The sequence below is a fragment of the Choristoneura fumiferana genome, chromosome 11, assembly GCF_025370935.1.
Source record: "Choristoneura fumiferana chromosome 11, NRCan_CFum_1, whole genome shotgun sequence".
NCBI lineage: Eukaryota > Metazoa > Arthropoda > Insecta > Lepidoptera > Tortricidae > Choristoneura > Choristoneura fumiferana.
Genome location: NC_133482.1, coordinates 4563240 through 4580395, shown reverse-complemented (window position 1 = coordinate 4580395; position 17156 = coordinate 4563240). Strand labels below are relative to the sequence as shown.

The following is a 17156-nucleotide window of genomic DNA, read 5'->3' as shown; positions in this document are numbered from 1 at the left end:
AGTTGAATAAAAAAAAATGTAGTTTTGACATCGCCCAAGTAATGCGTATAATACGGGAATAAGTAATATGAAGACTATAAAGGTTGTTTAGGTGTTGCTGAAAAGCTGGTAACGACGAAGTTACACATTAAGTAAGTAGGTAGGTACTCATTAAGCTTTTGCTAACTGAACATTCGTTTAGTCCTTAGTCCTCATCTGTCACTTTGACATTTGCATTTTCCATACACAAATTAAACATAACTTTTATTATAACAATTTTGTAATGAAAAGTGAAAATGCACGAAACAGACAACCAAACAGCAGGAAAAGCTTTAGGAACGCTGACATGAGGATTCCGATCGCGATACAATTCGTTTTAGGAATCATATTGCATTATGTTGGATTTACAAGGTAGGCAATAATAATACACGGGCTGCTATAAAATTGTTAGCATAATTGCTTACATCGCGCTGTTGACAGATCCGTTATCAGCGGCTTATCAGTGAATTATAACTCTGGGCGAACATAATGGCTACTTACTCGAACGATTTCAAGAAAAATGCGTCTTTTTGTTTTGATACTCTTGGGTATCTGACCTCACTGTCAATGTTGCAGTGAAATAAAATATTGATTACCCCTTTATTGTAAACAAAAAATAGAATAGCTAATAACAAAGCGGAAACGTGTTGGACATAAAAGGCTACTACTTCCGTATAGCGCGGATCACACTGCGTGACTTGTGATAGGTATTCGATAGTTCTGCATTCAATAATTAGCATGCTCGATAAGTATACAAAGCGTCTACGACATTAAAGGCTATTATCGATTAAGAAGTTACGGTTGCTGGTCGATGTAGGTGTTGTCGGAATGGGAGAAAGAAATTGGCATAGTCGCGTGTTCGCGTAAACCAGTTCACCTTTATTGCGCGAGGGTTTGGATCGATTTCTAAGTGGGCGAACTCCAGAGTTTTTTTGTAACAATGACAACATTGGAACAAATATGATGATGAGCCCATATAATTTGGTACTTGTTGACATGCATTTAGTAGGTAGGTGCCTAAATAAACCTCTAAACTGCCCAAAAATAATGGTCATTTAGAACGACTGCATGTTTTTTTTATTTATTTACTAGCGGACCCGTCAGACGTTGTCCTGCCCGAAAAAAAAACAATACATTAAAATTATGATAACATACAAACAACAGCGGCATCTAGCGGGTCCAATTGCGTTTCCAAACCATCAACCAACATTGTTTTGCCATATCAATTATTTAAAGTGAATATTTTTCTAGGAAAATATAAAATAATTAACTTATTTATTGTAAAAGTGTGGGGGATGTGGTCTATACCGAGTACTGTCATTGTGTGGAACCCTTTAGGTTAGGTTCGGTTAGTTTTATAAAAATCCTGAAATATTTACAGTTTCAGAAATATTAAACAGTTGGGAAATGAAACAGGTTGCCAAACGTTATTCGTCGAAACATTAGTAAACCGGTCTATACATATATAACTGACAGTCACGAAACCCATGAACATTTTGTATGGGAAAATGATTTTACTTTTTCACAAATGCAACAAATCAAAAATCATGACAATCGGTCCAGCCGTTCTCGAGTTGCATTTACTTTACTTCACATAGTTGTATGTTTGTTCTTTGGAAATCGAGTATTTGGATTTACATAAAATTTGGAACATTAAAATATGGAGCTTTAATGACAACGCAAAAATCAATCAAGTACCGCCAGCAAAACAGCTTGTGTAAATTTTACCTATAGCAGGTTTTCTTTTAGGGTTCCATTCGCAAAAGGTGTACATGTGAATAGTATTAAGTCCTTTGTCGTCTGTCCTTCTGTATCATTCATTTGGACCGAAAACGATAAAATCTTAAATTTTCTTCAATTGCAGATATAATTGCGTTTGATATATAGGAATGTTTTAGGAACAAATAATTAAAATAATTATGCACTTGTGTGTAAACACAAGTTTAAAGATGTCAGTTGATATATACACCGTGTTATTTTTGATATCCGTTAACTTTAAGGGGACAATCTACCTAGAGTTCAAATGAAGTCAATTTCTCTAAGACACTAGTGGCCTAACTCTTACTGTTTAAAAGATAATCAAGAGTTAAGATAATTCATTATTAGCAGTAAAAAGCGTAAAGGTCCTTAATTTATGTTTTTTTTTAAAGTCCACACTAATCCATGTTTAATTGACACACATTTAGCAAAAGAAAGTTAACTTTGTGGATTTTTTGATGCCTCTTATGTGTCACGTCAATGTCACTTGTCAAGTTTGTTTATTTTACAATTTAACAATTAACAATGAATCTGAAGCTATTATATGCAAGAAAAAAATTTTTTTTTTCAATTTCGCGAAAAAGTTAATTAGTATCAGATAGTTCATATCAATGAACTGAGTCTTCTGCCGAAGTTAACGTATATACAAAAAAAACCACGGTGTAGGTATATCAAAGCAAGGCAATTTCGACTTAAAACTCTACCTTCGACCACAGACAATGATGAGTTACGAATTGTTTATTTTTTACAGTTTATTCGGCAGCAGACTTTTTTTGGTTTTATAACTAATGACTACACTCAACATAACATTGTTTGTGTAAACCATGCCTGCATGATGTTACAGTTTTAGTTTGAATAATTCACTATTTATAAAAAGAGAACACACGTGTGATAATCCGTATGGGTCCGCCCGTGCACTCCACGTGACACAAACCCTGTTTAAGGACTAATAATACTTCGTACATACTTGTATAGTAAAACTTGTGTTGGTTACACAGTTATTGCTGTCTCCGCCCGTTGGTCCACCACGTACTAATACTTCGTACATACTTGTATAGTAAAACTTGTGTTGGGCACATTATTGCTGTCTTAGCCGTTGGTACCACGTGCGTGACTGTAACGAAAATCGATAGCAAATAATATTACCTACTTGTAATTTACATTTCAAGGTCTGTTCGAAAGGTTTAAAGATTTCCTTAATAGTTGTTGTGGCGTGTGTCGAGTGTGGTTTTAGACGTACGATTAGCGCACTAATAATTAAATTCTGATTTTTCGAAACAAGTTGTATCACTACATAAAAATACTGGCTAGTACTGATTGGTAATAATTAACTTAAACATACGATTTATGTTATGATTTATTGCTAATACCCATGAAAACTCGAACGCAATAGTATTTATTTATCAGCTTGGTTTAAAGTACCTTGAAAAGGAGTGTTCAAAAAGGCTTATTTAAGATCTAAAAATATGGAACATCAAACCTCTTTTCACATTTACATACATGCGTGCTCAGACTTATCACATGTTTGTCTCAACGGTGGCTGCATCTGACTTGAATGCATCGACGCCAAAGGACGCGACTAAATATTGAGCTTGAACGAATGCCACGGACAATGTGACACGATAAGGAATGTTTTAAAGTTAATGTACTCACTTTGATGCTTATCAGCTAATTGTATGAGGGGGTTGGGCAGGTCCCGCCGCCGGTAGAAGCACATGACTTTTGCTTCCACGTTGCCTGACGCCGTTTTGTTCAGCTCTTCTATCCGCCGGATTTGGTACGGAGACGTCGACGACGTCTCGAAATAGACGCAGTCTGTGAACAAACAAAAGAAAACTGTTATATCTAGGTTCTACTTATACTAGGACTTAGAATTTAGGTCGCACTTTACTTCAGAAATAAAAAGATTAGACTTTAGATGATTTTCATGTAATCATTTCATAGTAATACAAGGAATGTAGTTTGTATTCGGGACAAAATAAATCATGTACATAATTATTAAGTATAGTAAATTTGGGGCGTCTCTTTCATACAAAGCAGGAAAAGAAACGTGTAAAATTGTGTTTAGCTAATAAGAAGGAAGTTCACAAGAGTTGATTAAAATAAGCTTTAATTTAAATCAATATTTTCCTAAAATGTTCATCAGTTGAATTGCCATGTGTTCACGTCGAAGTGTGGAAAGTAGTTGGAGCGGAACGGATGGCCGGTCTCTATCAGTGGGTACCTTACCTACAATACTTATGCCAGTTGCTCGTACATAACAACTAAAAATGGCGCCTATTACCGTTACACCACACAGCAATACAAAATAGTTTAACGCACACTCAAAGCGACGCTCCAAACCTTTCATACTAAACAATGCATATGTGACTACGTTAGTTCGGGACTATTAATCTTGTGACAATACTGTTCTTGCCTTTCTCTCATTTTATAGACGATCGTAGATGGAGCGCTTTGTACCTGTCTGCTAGTGATTATGTAGGAATCATAGAGTAACTAATTACGCGAGCGACATATCATATAATTAACCTTATAGGTATGAAGACCGTGACGACAATGAAGTAATAATACCAATTATCGGCGTAGGTATAGGCGCGTTTATGAATAACTAACTTTTGCCCGCGGTTTCGCCCACATGGAATTCGATTATCGCGCGCTGTTCCCAATGTGCATTTTTCCGGGGTAACCAGTAGACTAGGTCACTCTCTGGCCCATAAACTATCTCTATGCCAAAAATCACGTCGACTCGTTGCTCCGTTTCGACGTGAAAGACGGACAAACATACAAACACACACACTTTCGCATTTATAATATTAGTATGGCTGTTAGCAGATATCACATTGCATGAATAGGAGTTTCCATTCTAGTGCGGCGCCGAGGTCACCTAAAATTAACTTACGATGAGACGTTTTGATCCAACGTGAATGATATAGGTAGAACAAGTAGGTTTAACATCATTACACCAGACAGAAGATTACTGGAGAAATAATGCCTCAGAAAAATAGTTTGGTTCAAGTTATTAAATATCTATAACGGAAAATACATATTATATTTTCGTCCTCCGCGTACTAAGTATTAAATACAGAAACTGTAAAGAGTAGATGAGATAGGTTGGTTAGGGTACTAACAAACATTGATTTCAAATGACGTAGATAATTTACACCTAAGTTAGTTTTAACAAAGAATAAGCATTTCGATGAGATTCCACCAGTGCCTTAGTGAGGGATATAGGTAGTCTGATCGTTGCAACGAACATCCTTACTGGTTCCAGTTTATTACTCACTAACCAATAAACAAGTAGGTGCACTAAGATTCCTGCAAAGCTGTATAAATCTAGATTACGGCGTATACTTTCCAGCCCGCGACCTGACTGGCGGCTATAAGAACAACACTCGTAGTTTAATACCGATAGGTATGCAGTGGCTAGTTATTGCGTTGCCGTACTGGTTCATCTCTATACGCACCGAGTAACTGCGGATATGTCTCTATAGCGAATTGTCTATACATATTTACAGGCGGTAGCTATGTAGGTATATAAGTTGGGGCATTATGCGGCTGATAGCGATGTTAACGTCCGTTCAGTTTTGCCAAGACTTTAGTGTATTTTTGGAACGTGTCAATAAGTAAGTGTATATTAAAATTAGCCTGGACACGTCATCGGGAGAGTACCTACCGGAGTGATTGAATTCGCTCTCGATGAGATTTTACAGAGCCAATTCGTTGTTTAGATAGCCACATGTTTAGCGAACCTGAACGGTTTTAAATTCATAATTTCAATTGCAAATGAAAAGCATCGCTTATTTTATACATGTTTGAATACTTGATCTGAGTGTCTTGAGTAAGATTTAGTTTTAACCCCCGATGCAAAAAGAGGGGTGTTATAATTATAAGTTTGACCGCTATGTGTCTGTGTGTCTGTCTGTGGCAACGTAGGTCTTAAACGGGTGGACCGATTTGAATGCGGTTTTTTTATATTGGAAATCAGGTTTTCTAGCAATGGTTCTTAGACATTTTCATGAAAATCGGCTTAGCTGTTTTTAAGATATTGAACTTTGAAGTGACAAAGTCGGGGGTTTTCCAACTTTATGTTGGTTAGGTATACTAAGTTTTTCGAAAAAAAAAACCGCACTAGTGCGAGTAAAATTTATAGGTAAGTATCTAAGAATATCCAGTGTAAGTAGAGCCACTCACCTTAGAAAAATGAACGCAGTGTGCGGTCATTTCAGATGGTTACTGGCATACACCGTGTCCAATAAGTTCGCATACAGGCAGTTTAGATTCTTTATAAAACAAATTTTAGAAAATATTTTAATTATGCCACACGTATTTACAATAAATGTTTCATGATAACTCCACCAGCCCCAACCCCACCTTTAACTTTTTTACCAGCTTCAAACGTTTCTCGAATGAATCGCACGCGGCACGCACAGCTTCCATATTGGCATTTTGTCCCAAATGTGCTTGATAATCTTTTTGAAATTATCCAGGTTTGCGATTATAAAAATACGTAGTTATGAAAGCATGTACGACCATGCGAAATAATCTAATACGGTTAAGTCTGGAGAACTGTGTGGCTATTCATGTTTCGGCAAAAAATCCGAAAGTTTTTTCGGTTAGAACGGCGATTTGTACGGAAACACCTTTTTTAATGACTATGCCTTTTGATTGCGTTGAGTAGAAGTTTGATTTTTTTATTGCTTCAAGAAGTAGCAGTCTTGAGTATTCGATATTAATTTTAGCTTGATAGGCACGCGTTCCTGAGAAAAAGGGTCTTGATAGACGTACAACCATGTGAATCATGTGATTTCGTAAGGGATCAGTTTTTTTTAGTTAGAGGATGGCCCCATCCCTTTCTGTGGGTGTACGGAGGGACAGAGTCAGGTATCTTAACGTTGGTCAATGACAACAAACGACTAGCGACAAGACACCTGACCTGACCTGACTCTGTCCTTATAATGCCTGCGATCGAACCGAACGGGTCAAGTTATGGGTTGCCTGACGAGCGCAGCGCTGATTTCGCGGACGAGGTTCATGTAAAGAATCACACCTTAGCTAATTAAAATTAATATCATTTAAACGATCGTGGTACCGCTGCTGCTGCATAGACATCGATTAAGTTTCATTAGTTATGTACGGTACGGCGTTCTGCAATCGCCCCATAGTTTCATGCACTGGTTGTAAGCTTTAGGGTTCCGTACCTAAAATTTAAAAGACGGAACTCTTATAGATCACTCGGCCTGTCTGTCTGACTACTGACGATTTAAAATACTTCGTACGGAGCGTTTTCCACGGGAGTTGGACTCGAACTTGTACTTTTTTTTACAGGCTCATCACTGTCGTATAGACTCTATACCATATTAAGATAAGACTACCTATATATTTCAGGCTCGGCTTCCTCAGTTCTTCCTTTTGAATTTGCTATTAATTATGCTTTTTGTCGTGAATATAACGTGAGGATAAGGTCTACATTTCGATATTGCGTGACCGCAACTGCCAGTTATTTGAAAAAGCAGTACTATGAAAAGGTACTTCAATGGATATTTTTCTAATGGGTAGCTAGATGTACGAGTTGCAAGTACCTTCATGTATTAGGTATAGTGTCAACTTAAGTGTTTTAGCAGAAATGAGACGATAAAAATTGTCCATTGTGCAGCTGGCGTAACCGAACCATTATGACAGAAAGCTTGCGAATGATGAGTTCCTTAGAAAAACCGTGGAACACACAACGTACTCGTATCTCTGTTTTTACCATGAAGTTCAGTCGATATTCGTATACAACAGAGGACAAATGGGCAAGCAGCTTGCCGCAACACCATGCCGAGTGTGACCCTTGTTCGCGCTTTTCGGCACTTTATATTGGTAGGTATCGTTGTTTAATAGTTATTTGTGTCACAAGGGAGCAAAATCGTGTATTTACGGCGAGGGCGTACATTGAATCCAGAATGTAGCGAAGGATTCTACAATAGAATCCTGAGCGTAATGAGGGATTCAAGTGTCATCGCCCAAGATGAAAATAATTTTGCTCCCGAGTGGCTCATACAACTTTTCACACCGAGCATTAAGAAACTTGAAAAAAAAAAAAAAAATCTAAATATTATTAAAGAACAACCAGCATAGAAAATGGCCTGGCTTTACAATTATCAACTTCAAAAAATGGCATTTGCAATAAAAAACTTAGAAAAGCCTTGAACAGAAAAGTTGCACTTTGCTCCCTCTCGTCAGGGAGGAAAAGTTACTTTTCTCAAGGAGAGGTGTGAAATAGTTATTTGTGTCACAAGGGAGCAAAATGTTGTATTTACGGCGAGGGCGTGCATTGAATCCAGAATGTAGCGAAGGATTCTGCAATGGAATCCTGAGCGTAGCGAGGGATTCTAAAGTAGAATCCTGAGCGTAATGAGGGATTCAAGTGTTAACGCCCAAGATGAACAGCAGGTGGTAGGACCTTGTGCAAGGCCCGCCCGGATGGCTACCACCATCTTGCTCGCTAATCCTGCCGTGAAGCAGCAGTGCTTACACTGTTGTGTTTCGGCGTGGAGAGTAAGAAATCCTGGTGAAATTACTGGCACTTGAGGTATTCCATCTTAGGCCTCTAGGTTGGCAACGTATCTGCAATACCCCTGGTGTTGCAGATGTCTATGGGCGGTGGTGATCTCTTACCATCAGGAGACCCACTTGCTCGTTTGCCTTCCAGTCGTATAAAAAAAAAAATGAAAATATTTTTGCTCCCCCCGAGTGGCTCATACAACTTTTCACACCGATCATTAAAAACTTGAAAAAAAAATCTAAATATTATTAAAGAACAACCAGCATAGAAAATGGCGTGGCTTTACAATTATCAACTTCAAAAAATGGAATTTGCAATAAAACACACGATGACGAGACGACGACGACGACGAGAGGGAGCAAAGTGCGACTTTTCTGTTCAAGGCTTTTCTAACTATTTTATTGCAAATTCCATATTTTCTATGCTGGTTGTTCTTTAATAATATTTAGATTTTTTTTTTCAAGTTGCTTAATGCTCGGTGTGAAAAGCTGTATGGGGCACTCGGGAGCAAAATTATTTCATCTTGGGCGTTAACACTTGAATCCCTCATTACGCTCAGGATTCTACTTTTCGCTACATTCTGGATTCAATGTACGCCCTTGCCGTAAATACACCATTTTGCTCCCTTGTGACACAAATAACTATTGTCTTGAACTTTGCGAATTAAACTCTTTTCTTTATTTGTTTTCAAGCCACATGATGTTTGCGGCACTACTACTGCCCGCAGATGTCAATTTGAAATTGATAGACGGATTTTCTTTACGACAATAACCACTTCAAAGCAAGCGGTGCTGCTTACCGGTACTCAGGTGGACCTGGCACAAAACCCTTCCCACTACCCCCAAAATAAACCCCCGATAAGTATTGAATCGGGCGGCACGCTTTCCACATTTTTGGCAGCACCATATCTATCCTGATGTTACTGATATAGATCCATCTGATGGCGGCCTTAAGCCTGTTGTGTCGACACATTCCCGGGATCAAAAGAAGCCTATGTTAAGGATATTGTAGCTTTCTATTAGTGGAATTTTTAGAATGTGATCATTAGTTCCAGAGCTTACCCCCTTCCTACATACAAACATGTTACATACACTATAACTTCTTTGTTAATATGGCTACCTTCTAAATTAACCTATTACAAAATAGTACGTTTTTGAGTGTAGTATACAGCGCTACGCAGAACAAGAGAAATTTTATTGTGAATAAAATATCATGTGTCGTTATGTCATTGTTCAAAATTTGTCGTTGTCGTTTGGTGAAGAACGACCCGCCGCTAGTTATGCCAAGGTATTTAATATAAAACGTTTTTCTGCTAAATAGCGGCTCAACAAATAGATACTTCAGCTGATAGTTATTTTTTCTGCATAATGTTTAAGGCAAAATAATTAATTTGAACGGTAATAATAGTAAATTGTACAAGTGTATAAAACGCACATTTTAACCGAGTCGTTTATGTCCATCCGAGCCGCAGGCGACGGTAAATAGTTTATGAACTAAAAGAATTTCTTTGCTTACCCGAGACCTTAAATTCTTTTAGTTCATTGATATGGACCTGCGCAAAGTAACGCCTGGTTCAATAAATTAGGTAAGTCGGGGCAAGCGCGCCGTAGGGGGCAAACGCGCCTACCATTAAAATATCGAAAAGTATCATAAGCACTAATAACGACATCTTACAACCACGCACCTAAGACCTGACCTAAGACCTGTAAGATGTCGTTAGTAGTGCAATATCTATACTTTTCGATATTTTAATGGTAGTAGCCGCGCTTACCCTCCACAGGCGCGCTTGCCCCGACTTAGTTAAATTAAGTCAAGGGTAAAATGGGTTTTATGAACAAATTATAAACTGCTTAACACTTCGATTCTGAAAAAAATAACAGCAACAATGGAAACAAATTTGTATTATCTACTTTTCTTAATGTATTAATAAAAACGAGAAATTAAAAAAAAAATTTGAAGCATTTTTACAGGTCAGAAGGGGGGATCTAAAGCCACCTAAAGCATATTATGAAGGGAAGCTTACCAAAGGGATGAGCATTCTAAACCTGCAGTTGACGACGATTTGATGAAATATGCAACTGACACAAAGGCGTACTAGCTAAGTGAATTAGTGACCAACTTTAGTACTAGAGAGGAGATCTTACGTGCTTTAGAAAATTGTAGGTGAAATTAATAATTACACTGACAGACTGGACGGTCGAGTTAGGTAGCCGGTAGGACTGACACGGTAAGCAAGTGGCTTTACCTCTACACGTCTGAAAAGCAACTGCAACTCCTAGACTAAACTAAAATAGTGTAGTAATAGTAACCAAACTACCTACTGCAAAATCTGTTGATTCTACGGTTATTATGTTTCCGTACCCCAAGAGGGAAAAACGGAACCCCTAATAGGATCGCTTCGTTGTCCGTTTGCCGTTTGTCAAGACGCCTATTATCAGCAGGGCTACTACGAAACTCGAAACTCGAAGTTCGTGTCGTGCGGTTCCTCTCGCTCTCGTATTAAATAGTATAAAAGTGTCAGAGGGACCGCACGACACGAACTTCGAGTTTCGAGTTTTTTAGTAGCCCTGCAGGAACGCATGGAAGCATCAAGTTGATTTATATCAAGTAGTCAGGTCTGCTAAGCTAACCTTTCAAGCAGTGAAAAAAATCAAACTTGTCATTAAAAAAGGTGTTCCCTTACAAATTGTTGTAACCGAAAAACCTATAGGGTACTTCACTTTGTCCTAGAAACTTATTTACAACCAAAAAGAAAAGTTAGAAAATCTTTGTCTGTCAATGTCAAAAACCATCTAAACAGATCCCACACTGCATACATTTTGCTTAGAACAGGGGCTCTGCTAACATTGGATATTCATAAATACCTACAAAGGTCCCCGAATCCGACAGGCACTTGGCCGGGGTTTTCTGGCATAAATAAAATTTTATTATATTTTCTTTGAAAATGCGCCGTCAGCGACGTCTGATAAGTAAAGAAAATTTAATTTTAAATCTCGACCGACGACTCATTCGTAGTGCTTCCGACCGAACAGATTAATCCAAATGGGTGCTTTCCACAGCGCGCTTCAATAGCGCGTGTTTCCGCCACCGATGAGCAGATTTTGGAGGGCGTCTAAACCATTTTGGCGGTTAACACGACGGCGGGCAAAGACGCGCGGGAATCCATTTCCATCGCATTGGCGTAGCGTGGGTATCGGCCGCCCGGGGCGGAAGAAAATTTTGCGGCCCCCTTATTTCGGTATTTCAATTAAAAAAAACTAGTATACCAATAATTTCAAAGAACAAAAACAGTCATCGTCATTGTGTATTCTATAGGTGAGAAATAACAGTCATTTATTTATGTTTAACAATATTATCGAGATAATTATTCAGTACTATTTATTATGGACAACCACGTTACGCCACTGTTCCATCGGTATATACCTAAGTATACGTAAACGAAAAATTAAAATACCTATATCCATAAAAATATACATTATAAATGCCAAAGTGTGTGTGTTTGTATGTTTGTCCGTCTTGATGATTTTTGGCATATAGATAGTTTATAGCCAGAAAGTGACATAGGCTACTTTTTATACCGGAAAATGCAGTTCCTGAGGGAACAGCGCGCGATAACCGAATTCCGCGCGGGCGAAACCGCAAGAAAAAGCTAGTATAATTAATAGTAATAATAGACAGACGAAGCTATCTCTTCCAGCTAACCCCAACTTAGGGTCTTATCTATCGCACTTGCGAGTTACGAGCGTGTTTTCTATTGTTTGCGTTGCGTGATCGCTTCATACAAAATACGCTCACTACTCGCAAGCGTGATAAGGGCCTTAGTAGACAACAAGCTCTGAAGTTTTTTAAGCTATTGAAGCCTTATGCTGATAACAAATCAGTTAAGCTAGAAACACACTGATGGTGTAGGCGGAGCGGTGCAGCGCGGCGAGGTGGCGGTACCGGTTGTAATATTCGAGCTAACATGAGAGAGGCCACACAGCATACCGTGCGGGAAATAAGCGTGGCGTGGTATTCTGTGTGGCCTCTTTCATGTTAGCTCGAATATTACAACCGGTATCGCCTCCGCGCCGCGCCGCACCGCACCGCCTCCGCCGTCAGTGTTTCTAGCTTTAACTATTTTGAGAATTCTGAAGCCAAAATGGTAAAAGTTAACCCTTAGCTTGATCCTATCTATTTTTATTGTCTTTCTCGCCATTATGTCACATACACTTTACTTACCTCAAATTATAATACCTACAATAAGTCTGTCGCCTTTGACCTTTTGACCCCATTTCGATCACAGAGCCTGTGGTGTGTTCAAATATGGGTGAACACCAAAAAGTTGCACACCTTAATGCAGGTAGTTAAAATTACTATTAACTTTTTCCATTATGACACGAAAATTAATCATAGCACATATCAATGGAAAACATATCTTCACTCATATACAATAACAATGCAATAAGGCCACCTATTGCTTACCTTGTAATTTTTTCTCTGTGTATCTGTTTTCTGTATTTCTTACTATTTCTGGTGTACAATAAAGAGTCTTTGTATTGTTTTGTAATAACAAGCAAATTTGAAATATTTATCTTTTACATTGCCCAGTGTAATCATTTTCATATAAAATATATTATATAATAGGATAGAGGAATTCCTTGACTTACAGCAATCATCAATTATCATGACCTAATAACAGAAAAGATCCCATGAAACATTTCCAGCTAGGTAGTTGTAATGTAAGTATTCATCATCATCATCATCATATCAGCTGTAGGACATCCAGTGTGGGACATAGGCCTTCCCCATTGCTGTAGTACTTTTCGGTTAGCTTGGGTACGGTGACATTTTCTTTTTTCCATTCCACGCCATGAATGTTTCAGGCCAATATTTTATAAAAAATATACTTGAATCTTGAATGAACAAAAAAATATATATCTCCATGTAGCTTAAATATTTTGTAATAATAAACACAAATCACTTAAAAACATAATATTTTGTTATAAAACTAACAAGATAAATTTTAATCTCGTCAACTTTCATCGCATACTATTACAATAGAGCTTGACTGCATGTTTGACTCGCATCATCTCTCAATTAGTATGAGAGTGAAGGTCCTTAAATGCGTCTTTGTTTCGAGTGTTTCGTATTGTTTGATGTTTTGAACTGTTACTTTGTTATTCAATTTTGTTATTACAGTTTTTGTTAATTTTTTACCATTATTAGTTTTGATATAGTGCCAAAGAAGACCGCATGGTTTGTGAGATCCCGATAGACAAGCAAAAACACATTAAAATGAGTTAAAATAACAAAACTAGTTAAAATATAAACTATCACTAATAAAATCAATTACACACCCTTATCGAGAATCCTAATAAATCAATTCGAATTTACATTGTCACAACCCTTTAATTGCTTAATGACATGTGTCACCGTACCCACCTATCCGTAAAGTAGTACCCAACTTATCCGAAAAGTACTATAGATGCAATGTAAGTTAATAGGACATAAACAGAGTTTACATTCCTTTTAGATCTTCAAAGCAGTGAAAAACTTTTACTCTCATCATGATTAGTTAGCATCAATAGGAACTTAGTGAACAAAAAATAGATATAAATAAATAATAAATAAAAACATATAGGTGTTATAAAATACTCCTAAGCAGTAACAAGTATACAACATAGAAAGTCCACTTATCTAACATTTATTGTGACTTTAATCACAATTAACAATGAATGAGAATCACAAACATATTATAAGTCCATTCAATATCCTATCCCCAAAGTGTCAAATGACAAGAATCATAAAATCATGAAACAACTGAATATACCTACCTACTTCAGTTACAATATTTAATGCAATCTTCTAGGGTTGACCCTAATTGTTTTTTTGGTATTGATGAAGATTTTTTGCGTATTTCTGTAATATTAATATATTAAAGTATGTTTCAATTATTCTAAAACAAAATGTGTACTCACTTTATCTTTTTTTTAATTAAAAATAAGAATAAGAATGGTTTATTAGCTGATATAATAGACACATACAGAAACACTGACCTAATTGCACCTATACTTTCGTAAATTCCAACATTAGTCCTGTGGCCTATGGCCTGTGGCTTAAACTGGCTAGATTTTGTGTTATTGTGGTGTATTTTGAAGTACAAGTGACCTAGGAGTGTGATCTATTCGGATTAGCAGGACCATTAGTACTGTATATTATACCTATACAGTATTCTATCCAGCAGAGCAACTTATGTAATCAGATAGGAACAAACATGATTACATGATAGATTATTTTAAACCTAGTGGTATAGGTACAATATTTCACTAAACAGTGTACTTTACATAATGGAGAATAAGACAATAAGCGATTGTTTGATCACACCTTTGAGTATTAGGACAGAACATAAACCAACATTTAAAAAAGGAGGCAACACATAAATGGCAATAATGACAGGTCAATGAACTCTCGACTTTCACTTGGCTGAAGGCTACAGATATTATTAAATAAAATAGTAGATAGCAACACTTAAAATGATTAGCCAAGCCTAGTCAAACTGGTTTCAATTTTAATGATTACTTGTAGCTTTATTCAGGTTTATTAAAACATATCACAGCCTAGTCAATTAGGTGTCTATACCATTATTGCTTAATAAGTTCTATTCTTTTAGAGATGATGTATGGCTTGCAAAGTGAATAGAAACCATATGTGATATTATATCTAGTATGAGATTATCTAAAGCATGCCTAACCACTTCATCTGAGATAATAAGCAAATTAGGTATTTTGCTGAAGTTATCATTATCAAAGAAATTGAAAGGTTACATAAGGGTCTATGGACCAGGGAAATAAGTAAAACAGCAAGCACATGTGGTATCATTACTTAGTGCAGATAAGAATCAAGATGCAAATAGGTTAATGAAATAGCTAAATGTTTTAATTAAACAAGGTGCCACCAGAAACAAAATGCTTTTCTTTCGAATATAGAAATTAAATGCCTTGTAATTTTCTCTCTGTGTACCTGTTTTCTGTATCACTTATTATTGCTGGTGTACAATAAAGAGTCATTGTATTGTATAGCCACCATGGCAAAGATGGTTTACTCAGAATAATTTATTTGACCTTGGGAATTGGGTTCATAATACCATATCAGTACAATCAGGAATAGGTGTAATTTAAATTAGTTCAGGCTTCAAAACTAATTAACAATCATATTAAAACGACAGATTGTATTTCTATTTTATGAATATTAGACTTAAATAAAACTAAAACTAAGTGTTTGTTTATAATACATGCAAGGTAAACAAATAATAGAAAGAGCCATAACTTAATTAATGTTCAGGTTTCTGAATTGTTATCTGATGCTTAATGTAATAAAAAAGCTATTGTTCCAATTATAATGAGCAATTAATGTTTCATTATGTTTAAAGGCATAGGTAACATAATAAATAACACACTAGGATTCACATTATAACAAAAGTAGGTACTCTTATGTGTGATAGGAAGTATAAAGGAAGCACTGATTAGCATTCAGCTCGCGGCCACGGGCACGACAGGGCACTAGCACCTGCCAAGCTACCAGCACACCACACAATAAATACCAAAACCGTACTAGTCCAAAACAAACCTATTAACACCAACGACATCCCGGCTCCAAAGGAATGAACCTCACATGTGTATCCACTATTCAAGGCTCAAACACCGCAAACTCACATGAAATTGTTTTGACAACATCCAATATAACCTAAAATCTAGTGTCAAAACCATCCAAACCGCGATAAATAATCCCGAAAAACCATATACACTATTGGGTAATTGATGTTCCTCCATGCCTAACCACCCGCACTCAGTACGCAAGCCGATACAATGATACCTAGATGCAAATGCTAATGTCCTATTTGACGAAATTTAGTATAAATATAACTTTCCCGCAAACACCGTATAACTTTGATCAAATTCGCGGTAAACGTCTTATTTTGTATGTATAAAGAGCATACACACGGGATGTAACATTAATTAATTAATTCGACCGATTAAATAAAGGTACGACAATCAAAGCAAAGCACCGCTACTCGGCTGGCGGTGAACCGGCGAAGCTACAACAAAAATAACCAATTATTGCTACTTACCGCCGACTCTGTACATATTCGCAGCCATTTTTTATACACAATCACTATTCATTAACACTTAAATAATCTACATCTGACACAATTATTAACTATAACACTATGTAATTGAGCTTTTACAATGTTTTTCATCACGTTAACTCCGGACGCCTTTCGCTGATCGCCATTTTCTTTCACACTACTAATTTGGCCAGTGCGCAGTCGCACTTTTTAGCGTAAACTTCCTGCTCTTAAAACAAAGCAATGACATGTTCTTAAAATTTTATTCACGTATTACAACAAAACGACGGTGTTGTAAAATTAAGATACGAAATATTTTACAAATCATGTCCCTAATTGAAATATAATTTACTATGCCCTAAAAATAAAAAAAATATTTCATTCAATAACGTTTCGTCCTTTCATGCACGCGACTGTCGACGATGATTCATTAAGAAATGTATTGGAGCCCATATAAATACTTGATTGTATAATAATACTGAAATTACTATAAAGCAACGATTTGATAATTTAAATAAAATATAATATGCCTTTTACTAAAAAAAAAGCTTCTAAAATTATATTTTTGTCACCCAACCTTTAGAAACGGAACGTTTTTTTTAGATAAAAAAAAACAAGGCACGCTCAATTTGTCCATGGTTAGAAGTCTATCTTGTCTTTGACTTTATCATAGACAAATAATTATATTTTCTGTGTTATGGAGTTGGTTGCAGGCAAAGGAATGAAAAA

General features: G+C 36.7%; 1 protein-coding gene across 1 annotated transcript in view; it reads right to left on the bottom strand.

Moving 5' to 3' along the window:
• Window positions 1-16825, bottom strand: part of MTA1-like (metastasis associated 1-like) — a 60524-nt gene extending 43699 nt beyond the window's left edge. The window contains exons 1-2 of the mRNA XM_074094804.1: window positions 16431-16825; window positions 3430-3591 (exon numbers count right to left, since the gene is read on the bottom strand). Of these exons, the coding sequence (XP_073950905.1) occupies window positions 3430-3591; window positions 16431-16458 (190 nt within the window). The 5' untranslated portion in view covers window positions 16459-16825. The remainder of the gene's footprint in view (window positions 1-3429; window positions 3592-16430) is intronic.
• Between the last annotated feature and the right edge of the window lie 331 nt (window positions 16826-17156).